General features: G+C 41.9%; 1 protein-coding gene across 6 annotated transcripts in view; it reads right to left on the minus strand.

The window, feature by feature from the left end:
- Positions 1-2,212: 2,212 nt before the first annotated feature.
- Positions 2,213-17,473, minus strand: part of SLC38A6 (solute carrier family 38 member 6) — an 80,714-nt gene continuing 65,453 nt past the window's right edge. For 5 of the 6 annotated variants that reach the window (XM_082386619.1, XM_082386618.1, XM_082386615.1 and 2 more), the window contains one exon: positions 2,213-2,406. In XM_082386619.1, the coding sequence (XP_082242745.1) occupies positions 2,333-2,406 (74 nt within the window). In that variant the 3' untranslated portion in view covers positions 2,213-2,332. Of the gene's footprint in view, positions 2,407-12,457; positions 17,033-17,473 lie in introns of all 6 variants that reach the window. The other variant, XM_082386616.1, reaches the window with a different exon arrangement.

Below are 17,473 nucleotides of genomic sequence, written 5' to 3' on the forward strand. Positions count from 1 at the left end.
TTACAGCAGGATATTGCCAACTCCTCCCACCCAACATGTGTACTGTTATTATATTTTACTTTTACATTTTGTACACTCATAATACATTGCTACTATTTTTTTCTCTTGACAATCATGTATCTTTTAGAGCAATTTAAAATTTTATGTGTATTTTACCTGCTTTGATTCAAATTCCAGCGCGTTTCCATCTTGCCTCGCATTCCTCCCGCCTGAAGAATTTCAACATTTCTTGTAGAGCACATCTGCCAGCAATAAAGTCTGAGTTTTCCTTTTCTGAATTCTTACCCCTTCGTTAGGGTGGAGGGGTTTTATTTTTGTTTTCTTGTTTTCTTCCCCCAGGTTTGCCAGCGCTCTAAGGGAAACAATGTTTTGCCCTTTCTCCAGCAGATTAGGCTTTTTTGCTCCAGAAGGGAGACGGTGGAGGGGTTCGGTGGGGCTTCGCGCCCCTCTGCAGGGGCTGTTTTTCCCTCCTCCAGACCTGCACTGCTGAGGGAGTCTTTCTCAGGACTTTGGCCAGTCTTTTGGGTGAGTGCCCAATGGGCTTCACGGAGAAAAGCCTTTGAGAAGACGCAAACCCCTCTATACCTGTAGTCCCCGGCGGCTTCACGCTCCCTCTCTAACCCACACTGATTCTCCACTAATTCTTTATGGACTCCAGGTGAATTCTGTTGGCTGCATCTGCTCCCTGGGTTAGCACGGGCTTGTGTTCCGTGCTTCCCCGCAGGCCCACATCGATCCTTAGATTTCAGGTGAGGTGATCACCCTGGGACCTCAGCTTTCTGATGGATCCCGAAAAAGTAGTAAACTTGCATTTTGTCTGAAGTTTATAAATAACAGTGGGGGTGACACTTCCTAGATCTCTCTGTCTTGAGCTTTTTATTCTCTTTTCACCTGGCTAACCCACAGGGCCATGTCATCCCTCGGTATGCTTTTCTTACCCACAAGAATGCCTTAGTGAAGCCACAGCTGATGAGAATTGAACGGGCAGAATAATACACTAACAAGAAGGTGCCCCCATCACCCTGGAGTCGGCTCTGCTTGGTGGAGAGCCAGAGGTCCAACTGAGGAGGAAGCCTGAGTCCTGCCCCACGCTGGGAAAGGCCAGTACAGGGTCCAGCTTGCAGAGGAGGCAACAAGGATGTGAGAATCTACCCGGACCCCTTTGCTTTCCAGGCCCCGACTCCGTCTCCAGAGCCTGTCCGTCCCCTCACAGTTGCAATCCGGGAGGCTGGGACCTGCCCCATTCTCCAGCATCCCCATGTGTGATGTCAGGATCTCCCTCTTCACAGCTGCGGGGGGCAGTGAAGACTGTTTGAGCTTTTGCAGGTGTAGATAACATGGTTGAGAGCCTCATTTACTAGAAATAGCAAGCAGGACCCTGAAGGCGCTCAGCTCCTGCTCCACACTGTGTACCTCTTTAGGTGTCTGAGCTGCTCTGGCCTCCAGCTGGTTCATTTGACTTCACTCCCCAACAAAAAGCAGGGGCAAGGTGAAGAGATGCACACATCCACCTGTTGTACATACGAGGTTTGTATCCATGTGGAATAAAAGTTGACTTCTTTCTTTTTAATGAAGGGCTAGTAGGGAGCTGTTGAGCAAATAGCAGCGCCTCCCCCTAGACTATGCTCAGGGCCGTCTTAATAGAAATCGTCATTCTCTTGCCTTCAAAGATGGCAATGTTTTGTGCACATTCATCAGTGAAAGTGCTTACAGATATACTACGGAAGAGCACTTTGGTTCTTCGTAGGGTTCTCTCAGTTAGTTCACATTTTCACCCAATACTCATCTCAAAATACCCCCCAAAGTGGTAGCTTTTGTCATCTCTTGCTTTACAGGTAGTAAAAATGAAGCTCATAGGGAAGACTAACCCCAAATCATTTAGCCCCGAAGCAGAGGAAATATCTTGGAGTAGCACTAGAGTACCCAGGTGGGCTCACGTGATGGGGGGAGTGGGGGACACCTTTAAGTGGGAGCTGCCTTCAATGGGGTACTTCCTTGCTTTTGTCACTAAGTTTTCCTGTTGGAGTCAAGCTTGTATGTCACTCAGAGTCCCAGAAAGAAACAGATGACATGCTCAAAAGGAAAGTTTAGTAAAGGGACTTGTACAATATAATAAGCAAAGTTTAAGGAAATCACCAAGGGATAGTGAAGTACCCTCAGGGCTAGTGTATTAGGTTGCTAGGGCTGAAGTAACAAAACACCACAGACTGGGTGGCTTAAACAACAGAAATTTATTTGCTCATGGTTCTGGAGGCTAGAAGGCCAAGATCAAGGTGTTGCAGGTTTGATTTCTTCTGAGGCCTCTCTCCTTGGCTTGCAGGCTATCTTCTCACTATGGCCTCACATGGTCTTTCCTCTGTACGTGTGCATGCCTGGTGTCTCTTTGTGCGTCCAAAATTTCTCTTCCTATAAGGAAACCAGTCAGATTGTATTGAGGCCCAGTCCAATGGCCCCATTTTAACTTAATCACCCTTTAAAGAGCCTACTTCCAAATACAGTTACATTCTGAGGTACTGGGGGTTAGGGCTTCAACACATGAATCTGAGGGGACACAATTTAGCCCATAACAGCTAGTAACAATGGAGGGGGCAGCTAGTACCACACTATGACTGAAGGGGCAAGAGGAGGGGGAGGTTGCCAGAACCCAGACGTTGGCAAAAATGGCGATGTGGAGAGGGCCCCCTGACAGGAGTTGTGCGTTTGGTAGAGAGGTGCAGCCAACAGTAGCCTAGCAGGGAGGGAGTGGGGGGAATATAGACCCTGACATCACTGACCTCCCCTCTCTGAGCTCCCACTGGTGCCTTTCTCTGGCTGAATCCAACTGGAAGCCAGAGGCAAAGGAACCTATTGGCACAGTCCCGTGGGGTCAGCCTCCGAGGCTTAGAGCAGCGTGGGAAAGGGTAGAGGAGCAAGTACAAGATACTCACTATGGCTTGCAAACTGAACACTAAATCCTGCTCTGAAGCCATGATGATTTGTGACAGGGGCATTCAATTGCCTAATTTTTTAATTAATCTGGGTATGTTCAAGAACCCTGCAGAAAACCACTGTGTCTGTAGGGTCATTCTGAGGAGACATTTCCTAAGAAAACACTCTTCAGAGACGTCTTCCCTAGGGCTGAGGTCAGGAGTGTCACCCACATCGCTCAAGTGTCAGCAGAGAAGGGTCAGGTGTGACCTGGGTTTCCACCCTCTCCTCGGAGCCCCTTCCCGTCAGAGCCCAGCTGTGCTCGTGGGTACACGCCATCACGCCTCTAGGCCTCTGTCCACGCCGCCCCCTCTGCCTGGAGTGCCCTTCGCTCTCCTTTTCACCGTCTGACCCTGACTCACCCTTCAAGAGCAGGACTAAAGGGCATTCTCTGAACTTCCTATAAGGTCAGGAGACTCTTACTGGAGATGTAATAAGCAGACCAGTTTTCTGTTAGAGGACAACAGCAAGTGATAGGGGTGATTATCCAAAGACCTCAACATTTTAATATGTTTTAGGTGGGAAAGTATCTTAGGTGAGGGTGGAGGAGGGCTGGCATCCCTCCACCCATCTGAGTATATCCCGGGAAGCACTGTGCTAGGAGGTCAGGGGATATGGAAAAGCAGAAGTGATGGCCCCTGCTCGGCAGGCAACAGAGACAGCACACACACATGTGAGGCATTAGACAACACTACTGTGCGCTCCTCTAGCATCTCCCCGAGGCACAGACTGTCTCTCCCATGTTAGTGCACTTAGTACTACAGGCAGTGTAGCACCACTACATAGAATGTAGCCTACTCCAGTGGTTCAGAACCTGGGCTCTGGAATCAGTCTTCCATCTGGACTCTTACCAGCGCTGACACGGGACACATTATTTAATCTTGCTGAAGCTATTTCATCATCTGAACAATGGAAATAGTAGTGCCTTCTGCATAAGACTGATGTGAGGGTAAAATGAGCTGGTAGCACAAATTAAGTACTCAGTAATTGTTAGTTGTCTCATTTTATTGACGAAAGTACTTGGGCATTCAGGTGAGAAATCACTGTGGGCTGGGGGGCCAGGAAAGGCTTCACGGGACATGAATTAAGCCTGGGAAGGTGGGCCTGGAATTTACATGGATGGTGAGCAAAAGGATGGGCAATATAACAACCCAAAATACTGGCCAAACAAGAGTCATTCCTACTGCCTCTGGGCTTAGACCTTGCCTAACTTACTTTAGTTTCTATTCTTCAATCAAGCCTCCCACCTCAGGCAAACACCCCCTCCCCGGCCCCTGCTCGCAGGTCTGCCAGCTCCTTCCCCTCCTGCTCAAAACCTCCATGATTTGCTACAGGCCCTGTGGCCCTCTTATTCCATCCCAAGGCTCCAGAGTTGCAGATCTGCAAACCAGCATGATTAGCCACCACTGTTAGCTTCCCATTCAGCATATAAATCTAGTGCCTGGGATTACCTCATGCCAGAAAACCGAAATCCAAGTCAGATGGTTAAGGCATTAATGGCAGTGAGTGTTGTAAAGACTCAACAGTGTGAACCTTCCCAAAATGAACCATCCTGACCTCCCTTGCGCTGACAATGCGTGTGTGACATCATGTGTAAATGAGCCTTAAATTTGAACCAGGTGCCGAGAGCTGTCTGGCGTCTCCTGGCTGCTGTATTAACCACTAACATGCACTGGGGGATTCTGAGGCAGTAAAATGGAGCGAAACCGATGGCAGTGACCAGCGCCGGGCGCAGCAGCTGCGGCAGTGAACGTTCAAATCACGCCCACCCTGTTGAGCCCAGGCCCCCGGGCCCTGTAAGGCTGATTTCCGGAGGGCTGGGAAGCCTGGGGAATTTGGCGGGCTTCACTCAGCGACAAGAGCTCCTCCATGCAAATCAAACCACTCTGACTTGCTTCCCAGACTTGATTCTGAGCTCTTTTTTGATTTGCATCCATGAGGTGGGACTCTGAAGCTCGGTGTGAAGCGGCAGTTGGTGACAGTCAAAGCCGACGCATGCAGGGACAAGCAGTCGAAGACATATTTTCGGAGGGCACAACTGCCAAGGAAGAGAGCCAGCCCCAAATCCTTAAGTGCTACGGTTTTTACCAGGCTGGCATCTGGAGATAAAAATATACCTCTGTCCATCGGGCATCACAAATTCCCTCATCTGGGCCTCTCCCCACAGCAGGTCAGATGACAAACAGGCTCTAGAGAACGCTAAATAAAATGTGGAGGGATGGAATTAGGTGTGTATGTGGGGCGGGGTGTCCCTACCATTGTTGGTCATAGGTATGAGAGAACAGGTGGAGGGTAACATGAGTCAGGCAGAAATTAAGCCTAGATAAAAATGAGGGTTTTTTTTTTTTTTTTTTTTTTTTTTTTAATGCTTACTGCTCACGATGCCCAATCCCAGGTTATGAACAGCATGACCGTGTTAATAGCCTGTATTCTGATCATCACGAGCAGGCCCACAGAGACTGGAGATAGTGAGGATAGGAAGGAGGTGCACGAAGGGGTTCTTGGTGGGAACTGTCCTAGAAGTGTTACACATGCTGGTGAAAAGAAGCTGGAGCCATAGAGAGGTGAAAACCCACAGTCCATGGATTCCATAGGACTTCAGCTCCAAAGAAATCCTTTGTTGTGCAGGGCAAGCTCTTACGCCACCAGCACTCACCAAGGGCATTGCAGCTCCTGGGAAGCTGGATGCGGTGGGGTAGGCAGGGGCGGCAGATCCTGGGTGGAGGGTGGAAAGGGGCTGGTAGGTGGCGTATCTTTCATAAAGGCTGTCACTGTGTGCTTAGACATAAATATACAAGAATTTGTGTATTTTGTAATTTAAAGAAATTAAATGTAGCACGAAGATGTTGGGGACGGATTTCCTGAATAATGGAGCAAACGGGGTTACAGTCTCAGAAGTCCTTCCAGAGGAGGTGAGGGTTCAGTTAAGTTTTTGTTTTTATGTTTCCTTTTTTAAAATAAATCTTTACTGGAGTATAATTGCTTCACAATACTGAGTTAGCTTCTGTTGTACACCAAGGTGAATCAGCCGTATGCATACACATGTCCCCATATCCCCTCCCACTTGAGCCTCCCTCCCACCCTCCCTATTCCACCCCTCTAGGTCATCGCAAAGCACCAAGCTGACCCCCCTGTGCTATGCTGCTGCTTCCCACTAGCTATCTGTTTCATAGTGTATACATGTCGATGCTACTCTCACTTTGCCCCAGCTTCCCCCCTCCCACCCCGAGTCCTCAAGTCCATTCTCTATGTCTACATCTTTATTCCTGCCCTGCAACTAGGTTCATCAGTACCATTTTCTCCCCCGCTTTGAGGAAGAGGAGGAGCTTTGAAGAAGAAAAAGAATACAGCATGAATGGCTTGTGCAAAAATGTGGAAGCAGGAACTCATGGGGAGTCCCTTAAGATGCCAGAGGTCTTAACAGGATCTGAGGGCAGGAAGGATTCCCCCAAACTCCATTCCTCAAGCTCCCTGGAGCCAAGACTTTGGAACAAATTAAGCACAGGTTTTTAGATGACCAGCGCTTAAAGGCTGAAAGTACTTCTTTTCATAAAGCTTTTGGAAGAAAATGATGTTGACAGTCAATGCAGAGAGGCAATTAATGCTTTTCTATCACCATTTTGGATCATGCCTTGCTCAAAAAGGCCTTCATCCAAGACCCTACCTTTTCTTTGATGGAAAGTCCAAAATCGGCCTAGCTTTTGGCATTCTCTACAACCAGGATCCTACCCTTCAGCTTTATTTCTCAAACTGCCATTACATCTTTGCTCCTGGCAAAATTTTAACCTGTCATTTTCAAAATATTTTTACCTTTCATTTTCTTATGTGTTTGTTAGTATTTTCTAGTAGGAATGCCTTCTTCCCATTCTCCATTGGTGATCCTGCGGTTTTACTCAGCTGTTACTTCCTCCACACAATCTTCCCCACTCACCCAGAGGGCAGTGAGCCCCCATTCCTATGAAGATGTCCAGCAGAGCTTTTCTTGTTCATATTACTCACCAAGCTATGTCACTCTTTCAACAAGCACCCGCTGATGCTCTAGTGTGCACATGGCAGGCACTATGGCCAAATCCTGTCCTTCAGGACATTACAATCCTAGCTAGGGGATTATAAACTCCAGCAGTGGTTTATCAATTAAAGAACAAATATTATACATACTGAACAATGTCACATAGCTATGCAATAGGCAAAATCTTCCACTCACAAATCAGGTTGCAAATGGAGTTCAAGAAATTTATCTCACCAGAATAAAGTTCTAAATAGCTAGAGTATGGCTCTCTGAGTTACTGAAAGCAAGTTTCTTTTTTGTTTTACTATATACAAGTGACAACATTGTGAAATGTTTAAGTAACTGAACCTGGGAGTGATTAGACATCTTTTGGAGGATTTGACTGAATAGAAAAAAATCTGGGAAAACCATTTTTACACTGACATTAAAATGCATGAATGCAACTCTATTTATTTAGTCTGCTTAGCTAATAAGTTGAGAACCATTCTGGGTGAGTGAAAACAAAGAATCTATTTGAATGCAAATGAATGACAAATCTTCAGACAGAGACATGAGGCGTCCCCAAGTATTTTGCTTCCCTGTGAAATGTAAATATTATCATGGTATAATCATTACTGATTGACTTTCGATATGACATACAAACCTATGAAGTCTTACAGTAGAAATGCTGTTTTTTCCCTAAATCCTGAAATCTTGGCAAAATTTTGTAAATTTGTAAGCCAGGAATCAGTTATCTAGATATTTTTCCCTTCCAAAGTTTAGGATCAGCAATTTTGGAAGAGAAAGAGTAGATAGCATGATAGTTAAGCACACAGGTTTTATAGGCAAACTTAAGTTTATATTCTGGATGTGTGACCTTGGACAAGTCACTTAACTTCATAACCTCGCTAAACTTTAATGTCTGACATATTAAATGAGGGAATATAACTGTACCTACCTCAGATCACATGAGATAACATGCTTGGCGTGGTGCCTGGTCCATACATATAAGGGCTTGCTCATCATTATCATTTTATTTTATGAGACTGACCACCTTCCATTCGTTTAACACACCAAACTCTCTCTCAGATTTGAACAGAGAACTGAGTAGGAGAACTAGGGAACTCTAAAAAATGGTCTTCACTCTTTCCCCACAGGAATGCCCTTCCCTAGGGGCCCTACTTCCTTTGATCCCTACTATCACCATCCAATTAGAAGTGAAGTTAAGGGGTTCTAATTCCAAACACAAAACACCTTAGGTTTATATAAGGCAAGTGCTGGGAGCCCAGTCTCTGAACCACCAGGCTTGGTTCTAGAGAACCTGGGACGATGACTCAAGGGGAAGTGTCAGGAAGTGTAGAGCTGTCACAACCCCTGAGATCCACTTCTTTGAAGGTCTGGTCTTTTGTCTTTTAAAAAGAGGCATTTCACTACAAGTACGATGGACGACTAATCAAGAATGAACCTGTAAGTCAATGAAATGACATTTTATTGCCACTGAGATGTCAACTAAAGTTGCCTGCGCTTTGAGAGTCAGGCTAAGTTGGTTCAACCACATTCTCATATGAGGACAGTCTCACAGACCTTCTGATGTCCCCAAGGACTCTGGAAGGAAGCAGTGACTTGTATGTTTTCTGCTCATCTCTGGCTCTGAAGTGTACTTTTTTGGAGGTTTCTGGATCACCTGGCTGGCACATGTGCTACTCCTGTTCTGCCCCGTGTGGCTCCAGAGAAGGGTTTACACACACACTATCCTGCTCACACAAGGCATGTTTGTGTATCACTGACTTTTATTGGTTTCAGGAGACGGAGGCAGGCAAATTAAAACTGAATATTAGACGTTTATGCTCGGAAAATTCTTCTTAGCTGCTTTTCCTCACAGTCTCTAGACTCCCACCACGGGCTCAACACCCACTGCCCTTTTCCCTCTGCTTCTCAACTCCTAAGTCCACATTCTTTTTATGCAGAGTGCCTTAGCTATTACTTTCACTTCTTCTCCTCCTGCCAACTCATTCTCCTAGGGGCTCACTTTTTTTCTTTTTTTTTTTAATTAAAGTGAAATTCACATAATATAAAACTAACCATTTTAAAGTACGAAATTCACAGGGCTTTAGTACCCTCACATTGTTGTGCAACTGTACAGGGTCTCACCTTTCATCCTCAAATGACCTATCAAGATATTTTCCTTTGGGGCTTCCCTGGTGGCGTAGTGGTTGAGAATCTGCCTGCTAATGCAGGGGACACGGGTTCGAGCCCTGGTCTGGGAAGATCCCACATGCCGCGGAGCAACTGGGCCTGTGAGCCACAGCTGCTGAGCCTGCGGGTCTGGAGCCTGTGCCCCACAACGGGAGGGGCCGCGATAGTGAAAGGCCCGCGCACCGCGATGAAGAGTGGCCCCCGCTTGCCACAACTAGAGAAAGCCCTCGCACAGAAACGAAGACCCAACACAGCCAAAAATAAATAAATAAATAAAGTAGCTATTAATTTAAAAAAAAAAAAAAAAAAGATATTTTCCTAAACAAAGACGTTAAAGATATTTCCCTTACTAAGAGAAATTCCGGTGTCAGCTGGTCACTCCCCACTTCCCTTAAACTTTGTTCTTCCATGGATACAAGTCTTTTTGGCATTTGAGGAAAAGATGCCAGATGCCATCAAACAGTCTCTTATCCTTTTGGAGAAAGGGATATAATTTGTAAAAAAAAAAAAAAGTTGTGAAACATTTAAAATAGATCTGTTCAGAAATTGTGCCATTTGCAGAGACATGGATGGGCCTAGAGACTGTCATATAGAGTGAAGTAAGTCAGAAAGAGAAAAACGAATACTGCATATTAATGCATAGATGTGGAATCTAGAAAAATGATACAGATGAACTTATTTGCAAAGCAGAAATAGAGACAAAGACGTAGAGAACAAATGTATGGATACCAAGGGGGGAAGGGGAAGGTGGGAGGAATTGGGAGATTGGGATTGACATATATACACTACTATGTATAAAATAGGTAACTAATGAGAACCTACTGTATAGCACAGGGAACTCTACTCAGTGCTCTGTGGTGACCTAAATAGGAAGGAACTCCAAAAAAGAGGGGATATATGTATGTGTATAGCTGATTCACTTTGCTGTACAACAAAAACTGATATAACATTGTAAAGCAACTATACTCCAATAAAAAATAATAAAAAATAAAATAAAATAGATTTGTTCATAAAAGGTGATACTTATAGAACTAATTTTCAGCTTTATTTACTACTCAATGGAATATCAGCAACTTCCTTGCAAACCGTTCAGCAAATATATATATACATATATATATATATGTATATACAATACAAACAAAATGAACAAATGTTAAATTTTAGTGTCTGGAACATGGACGTATTATTCCAACTTATACATATGTTTGAAATTTTTCATAATAAAAAGTTGGGTTGGGTAAAACTCATGGAGTAGAGCTTTTTTGTTTAGATATTTTATATTATATGGAATAAAAATTTGTTACCTACTAAGTTTTAGGACATGTTTGGTGTCAGCTACAGTCCTTATGCTGAACTATTCAAATCAACCAAACCTGTTAGCAGATTTAAGGACTGGTTGATCTTTCTGAGACAATGATAACAGAGAATCCTGGAAGAGCGACAGCAATAGACAGCCCCTCTCCTAAGAATATCACTCACAGGTCACCTCCTCTCCTGGGAACAGTGCACATGTGAAGCGGACAACTCTCACAGGGCATTCATCAGAGCCATAAGAAAACTTCCTCAACACACAATGAAGTACGATTTAACAAATATTTGCTGAGCAGCAATTAAGTGAACCTACGGTGTTAAATGTTGTATACGTGCTAAAATTTACAGGACGTGGTTCCTGTCTTTGGGTTAATTATGACTGGACTAGGGAAAGAAGGTGTTTAAATGTGAAAAGCTAAATAACACCCCAAATTTAAAGAGCAATTACTACATTGTTGGTGGGAACATAAATTAGTAAAACCTTCGATAGAGGGCAATTTAGTAATATCCATCAAAATTAGAAATGGACGCACATACCCTTAGACTCAGAATTCCAGTTAAATGGGTAGAAATTTATCCCACAGACATACTCATATATGTGCTAAATTATGTATGTATAAAGATAATAATTGAAGCATTATATAAAACAGCAAAACTAAAAAAAAAATTTAAACCCAAAATATGCATTGTTAGGAAACTGGTTAATTAACTTATGGTACATGCATTAACTCTAGGTATTTATCCAAAAGAAATGAAAGAGATATTTGCATTACCATATTCACTACAGCATTATCCACAAGAGCCAAGAGGTGGAAACAATTTAAATATCCACTGACAGATGAATGGATAAAAAATCGTGGTACTTACACATGATGGAGTATTATTCAGCCTTTAAAAAGGAAATCTTGCCATATGTTACAATATGGATTAAATTTGAAGATACTATGCTAATTTTAACAAGCCAATCACAAAAGAACAAATATGTTTCCATTGTATGAGGCAGCTAAAGTGGTCAAGCTCACTGAAGCAGAAAGTAAAATGGTGGTTGTTAGGCTGGGAGAGGGGAAAATGGGGGTTTTTGTTCCATGGGCATAGAGTTTTAGTCATGCAAGATACAAAGTTCTAGAGATCTGCTGTATAGCAATGTACATACAATTAACCATAGTACTGTATAATTAAAAGTTTGTTAAGAGGGGAGATTTCCTATTAGGTTTTTTTTTTAACTAGAATGGTTAAATAGGTTTGGAATATATTTGAAAGGATACAAAAACTTGTAAGAGTGGTTGCTTTCAAGGAGGAAAACTGGAAGCTGGGCAGAAGTAGGAGGGAAGCAATTTCGTAAATCTTGAATTTGTACCATGTGCATATTACCTATGAAAACAGAAAATATATTACAAGATACTAATGATCTATACCAAAAGAATCATATAAATAATAAGGGGTGGATTGGGTGGAGAATGAAGTATTTAAAAGGTGGGATTTGAGCTGGGTCTTGAAGAACGGAAAGAATCTGGACTGACAGGGGAGAGCAATAAGGACATTCTGGGTATATATGTGGAAGTCAGAGTGGAGAGAAGGACAGTGGAGGTAAAAATGTGGAAGTACGGTAATGAAAGGCAAATCAAGTGCCAGGTAGCGAAACGTTTGGTGTATAGTAGAAGGTAAGTAAGAAAAAGATGAAATACAGTTGAGTAGATGAGGGAGGGGAATGTGGAATTAACGTGTTGGGTAGTAGGGAACCACTATAGGCTCTTGAGCAGGGAAATCATATTGCAGAACCAGAATTTCAAGGAGATAAGTAGACAGCAACAGATGAAATGTACTGGAAGACACACATCTGTCAGCAGGCTGATGTGGCATTTCAGTGGTTGCCCATTACAATCATCTGAGAAGCTTTAAAAATAGCTATTAATGCCCAGGTCCATTTAATTGTTTTGGGGTGGAGCCTGGACATTGTCATTTTTTAAAGCTCCCCAAGTGATTCTAAAGAGCTACCTGGGTTGAGAATCACTGCAACAATCCATGCACAAAGAGATGAAGGCTCAGATTCAGGTGCTGGCAGGACGTCGGGGATAGGATAAAAGCAAATCTAGGAGACATTTCAAAGGAAGAATTGATATGATGACAGACAGGAGATAAGGAGTGAAAAGATACATAGTCTGCTAGATTCCTTTATGTATTCATTCAACACATATTTATTAAGCCAATCCCAAGTGGTAGGTACCATTCTAGGGTCTAAGGGTTTGGTGATGAACAAGACAGATGACTCCCAGTTCTTAAGAAACTTGCAGTCTAGTGGACACAGACAACAAACAAATATGCAGGTCTAACAGGGTAAAGTTAAAGCATGACTGTATGTTGGGGGCAGCTTGTTTATATTAGACTGTCAGGGAAGACCTGTCTGAGTGGGTGATATTTGAGCTGAGGCTTGATGAGGAGGAGTCAGGCTTGCAAAGGTCTTTGAAGAGAATGGTCTAACCAGGGAAAACGGTTAGCACGTGGGAACAAGCTTGGTGTGTTCAAGGGACAGACAGGCCTGTGTGCTGGAGAAGAGTGAGACAGATACAAGGTGAGGTCAGAGAAATGAGTAGGTACAGATGAGAGAGAACCTCGTAGGCCATGGCACAGCGAGATGGGAAGCCATGGGAGGAAATTAAGCAGGGTAGTGACATGATCTGATTTACATTTTTAAACAACTACTTTGGCTGCACTGTGGAAAAGGATTGCAGGTGGCAGGGATGGAAGCAAGAAAACCAGCTGGGAGGTTAGATTAAAACAGTGGGACCACTGACAGACATGGGAAAACTGTGGAGGGGGACAGATTTTAACACGTTGAGTTTGAGGTTACTGTGTGGCATCCAAGCAGAAATGTCCAAGAGCAACTAGAAATACAAAGAATAGGTGAGAATTTAGGTTGTGCCTACTAATTTGGGAGATTCTTCCAGGGGGTCTGAAGAAAAGCAGGTTAGATGACACTACAGGAATAGAACAACTTCACCGAGAGAGATTAATAATGACTAATAATGACTTGGAAGAAAGGTTTCTAGTGATGGGTCGGAGGGCTCTGTAGTTAGTCTTGTGTCATTGAACTTTTTCATCTGTGAATGGGATGAAGAAATGGCAGGACAATGAAGAATGTCAAAAAGCAGGGAATAATACCTGATGTACTAGAATCAAGATTCAAAAAAGATCTCACCTGCTGGAGGGACGAGCTGAAGCTAACAAGATGGTATTTTACACATACATAGACAGATAACAGCTGTGTGTGTGTGTATATATGAATATATGTATGTACATGTGTCTGTGTGACCTGGAGCTTTTGTTGACCACATACTTTATAAGCCTAAAGTGTAATGACATGAAAAAGCTGATGTAAAATCAGAGTATGTTGATAATATTTATTACAAAACTACAAAGATTATTTTCTGGGGCAGAATACATCAGTAGTGAAAACAAATCACATGAATCAGGATTATTTCTAGAACACTATTTTCTGATCAGGCTGCTGACCATGTGGCGAAAGCAGAGAAGGGAGAAGAGACACGTGGTTTGGACACTATGTGATCTGAGGAACAATCATGTAATGAAACTGTAGGTATATTCAATTCAGGGTTTAACAGAGAATTTGAGTTTCCCCAAATATCATATAATCTAACTTAAAGACACAAAGTATATTCCCCCCGGTTAAGAGAAAATTCAGTCTTCAAACACTGAAGGTCTTCAGAGAATTAAAGTAGCTTGTCCAAAATTAGAAAGAAAGAGGTAGAGTTGGGATTTGAACACAAGTAAGTTTGACTCCAATATCTTTAATATACATATGTGTATATGTGTATATATAGATACATATAAATGAAATATATATATGTATAATTTTTCCTTTGAGTTAATCAGTTTCACTTATCAAGTCTATCTGAAAAGGTTCAGTCACAAAAATCCAAGTTGTATCTAAGCTTTTTTTCAGGCAAGAAGCGTGCCTTATTTACCTTCACACCTTTAGGACCAGCAAGACTCTGTTTAACTGTTTGCTCGGTGAATTAGCCAGCCCCCTTGCTGGTGCTGTGTATCAGTGCACTGATCAACACAAGACAAAGCACATACACATTCAAACAAGTGGGAAGCATTTCTCTGCATGTCTTTTTTCTTTATAGCATTTCAAATTACAACGCCTTTTAATCCATCTGTCTTTTTTTCCCCTGGCAACTCAATTTCCCTCTCCACCATTTACTTTGTCCCATAGGCAAATAAACCTCTCCCTCACACCTGTCCACCTGGCCATCAGCCAAGATGAGTCTTCCTGCTCCTCCTAATTGCTCATCCTGATTGACAGCCTGGCAAACTAGGACAGTGGATCATGATGATAGCAAAAATGTACATCAGATTGTTTAGAAAGGGTGAGAAACAAAGAATTCTGATTGCAATGAGGAAACCACATCCACAATAACTTATCCTTCATCAAAATTTTGTTTTCCCATTTTTCCTACTTCATTATGGAAAGACTATATATAGGAGGATTATGGTAAAAGATGAATAAAGTGTGTGTTTAAATTAGAAAAGCTAATTTCTCATTCTATAGAAGGTTCTGAGAAGTTCTTAGACCAAAAATTACGATACCTAAAATTTAGGCAGAGTAATTTGCAGGAAACAAAGTATGTTTCCAATAGGGTGAATTCTAACACAGCCACAGAGTACTGTCAATATGCCAAGAAGGAAAACAGGTTAAAATGAATGGTTTGAGTCCCTTTGTTTCCAGCGTCAATTTCCCATCTCTATACACCATACTGGCAGTGTCACCAGTGGAGACAGCCCAAATGGAAACACTCTCCACGCCCAGCTCCCCACAGATTCTCTAGTAACCTGATCCTGCAAATACACAGGGCAGAGGATGCGGAAGAGAAAAATCTGTTTACCTTAAAAAGAGATCTTCCACTTTCATTAACATCTCATACAGTGCTCACCATTTCATTTGTGCTCACATAACCTTATTCCTAGGCTCTAAAATGAATCATTTCAGGGTCAAATGGTTATAGCCCTTCCACCAATGGCGGAGAAATTCATATTTCATATACAAATGGTACTGGTGCAAAGGATACCCTAAGAAAGAAGTGAATCTTTCCCAACTGATCTCTGCTCACTTCACCCACCACCACTTACCCCCAAAAAATGGGGAAGAAAAAAATTCTTAAAGGTGGATGCTTTATATGTAGGCGAATATAGAACATGAGATTTTGCAAAGATGAAAATGTTTTTAGCAGCACACGAAGGCCAATGATTAGCTCATAACCCATCTAAAGGCATGTGTAAGGTTTATCTGAAAATGGATGGTTTATTTCTGCTTTTCCATCGGTGAATATACCAGGGTACTAAGCTTAAATTTAAAAGGTGCCGGGTAAGCTGGGACAAAGTGAGAGAGTAGCATTGACATATATACACTACCAAATGTAAAATAGATAGCTAGTGGGAAGCAGCTGCATAGCACAGGGAGATCAGCTCGGTGCTTTGTTACCAGCTAGAGGGGTGGGATAGGGAGGGTGGGAGGGAGATGCAAGAGGGAGGGGATATGGGGATATATATACATACATATAGCTGATTCACTTTGTTATACAGCAGAAACTAACACAACATTGTAAAGCAATTATACTCCAATAAAGATGTTAAAAAAAAAAAGATAGGTAGATTGAAAAAGCCTAGGTAGTAAAGCAGTTTTAAGAGGCTTAAAAACATCTAATTTATCTTTAAAATTTTTGTGATATCGATTCTAACAGATTCTCTCTTTAAGAAATTATTCCTCATAGAATATAAGTTTTGCACTATAGTCTATAATTTCTGTTCTTACTGTAACACATTCACATATGAGTAGTACAGCTGTACACTTAGTAGGCTTCTCGTACATTTTAATATAGCAGCCAATTCAAACTCTCATTTATTAACATTATTAAAATGATTTTAAATTAAGCATAGGTAACTTTGGTTTAAATAAAGGGCATACATGGTGGTTACACTTTATTTTCAATTATGTAGTAATTCTGGAACTTGGGCACTGTGTCTGTACAATTTGTATTTTCTTATTATAATAGATTTCATCCCGTTTGGCATAAAGAGAAAATAGAATTTTCTATAGACTGGAGTAACTCCCTAGAAGCCTGTTTTGGATTCATAGACTATTTGGTTTAGGCAGAAAGAAAACACACACAACATGTTCATTTGAAAATGACTAGTCACACTTGGTATTACTCTAAAGGTAAATATAATCAAGATTATAAAGACATTTCTGGACCTGATTATTTTATTAAAATGTATAATCTTCTGTGATGTGTTTCTTCTGGTTCATACTATTATATAATGATTTTAATTAAAAATAAAAATGTTTTTCTTTTATTAAAAAAAAAAAAAAGTGCCATGGTAGGAAGAAACGCTAGAGTACAGAAACAAACAAAGCCAGAGAGGTTGGGCTGACCTGGTAACTTGCTAGCCATCAAATGCCAGTTAGGAATTTCCAGAGAGTAGAGAATCTATGCTACTTTCAAGGCTTCAATTCTAAACCTAAATTGTGCTGAATTTCAGAATCTCCTTCTAGATGGAAAAGAAAAAACAACAACAAAGATTTCCAGACCTCGGGTGTTTGAAGGGCCTTCACACAGTAAATCAACCTACTGTTGTCTTGTTTTCTCCACAGCCAGACTGAAATAATACAGTGTCAGCAGAGGTGTGAATTACCTCCATTCACCTTAATGGAGTGTTAACTTCAAAGGCTTGTTTTAACCATTTAAATGCTAAGCTCATGAGTAAACATTCTGTTAAAAAAAAAAGTACAACTTAAACATTCACCCTCAACATACGAAAGTAATTTATATTCGCAGCCCTTCATCTTCTAATTTAGCAAACAAGTCTCCAAGTGCTAGAAAAATATAGATTTTGTGCTTTACTTAGTTTTATTTTAAATAGTTATTACCTAATAAATTATGAACATTAAGCCCACAATAAGAAGGCCTATATTTCCCAGGAAAAATGCTG

The sequence above is a fragment of the Balaenoptera borealis genome (genome assembly GCF_965194805.1).
Source record: "Balaenoptera borealis genome assembly, chromosome: 3".
Taxonomy (NCBI): Eukaryota; Metazoa; Chordata; class Mammalia; order Artiodactyla; family Balaenopteridae; genus Balaenoptera; species Balaenoptera borealis.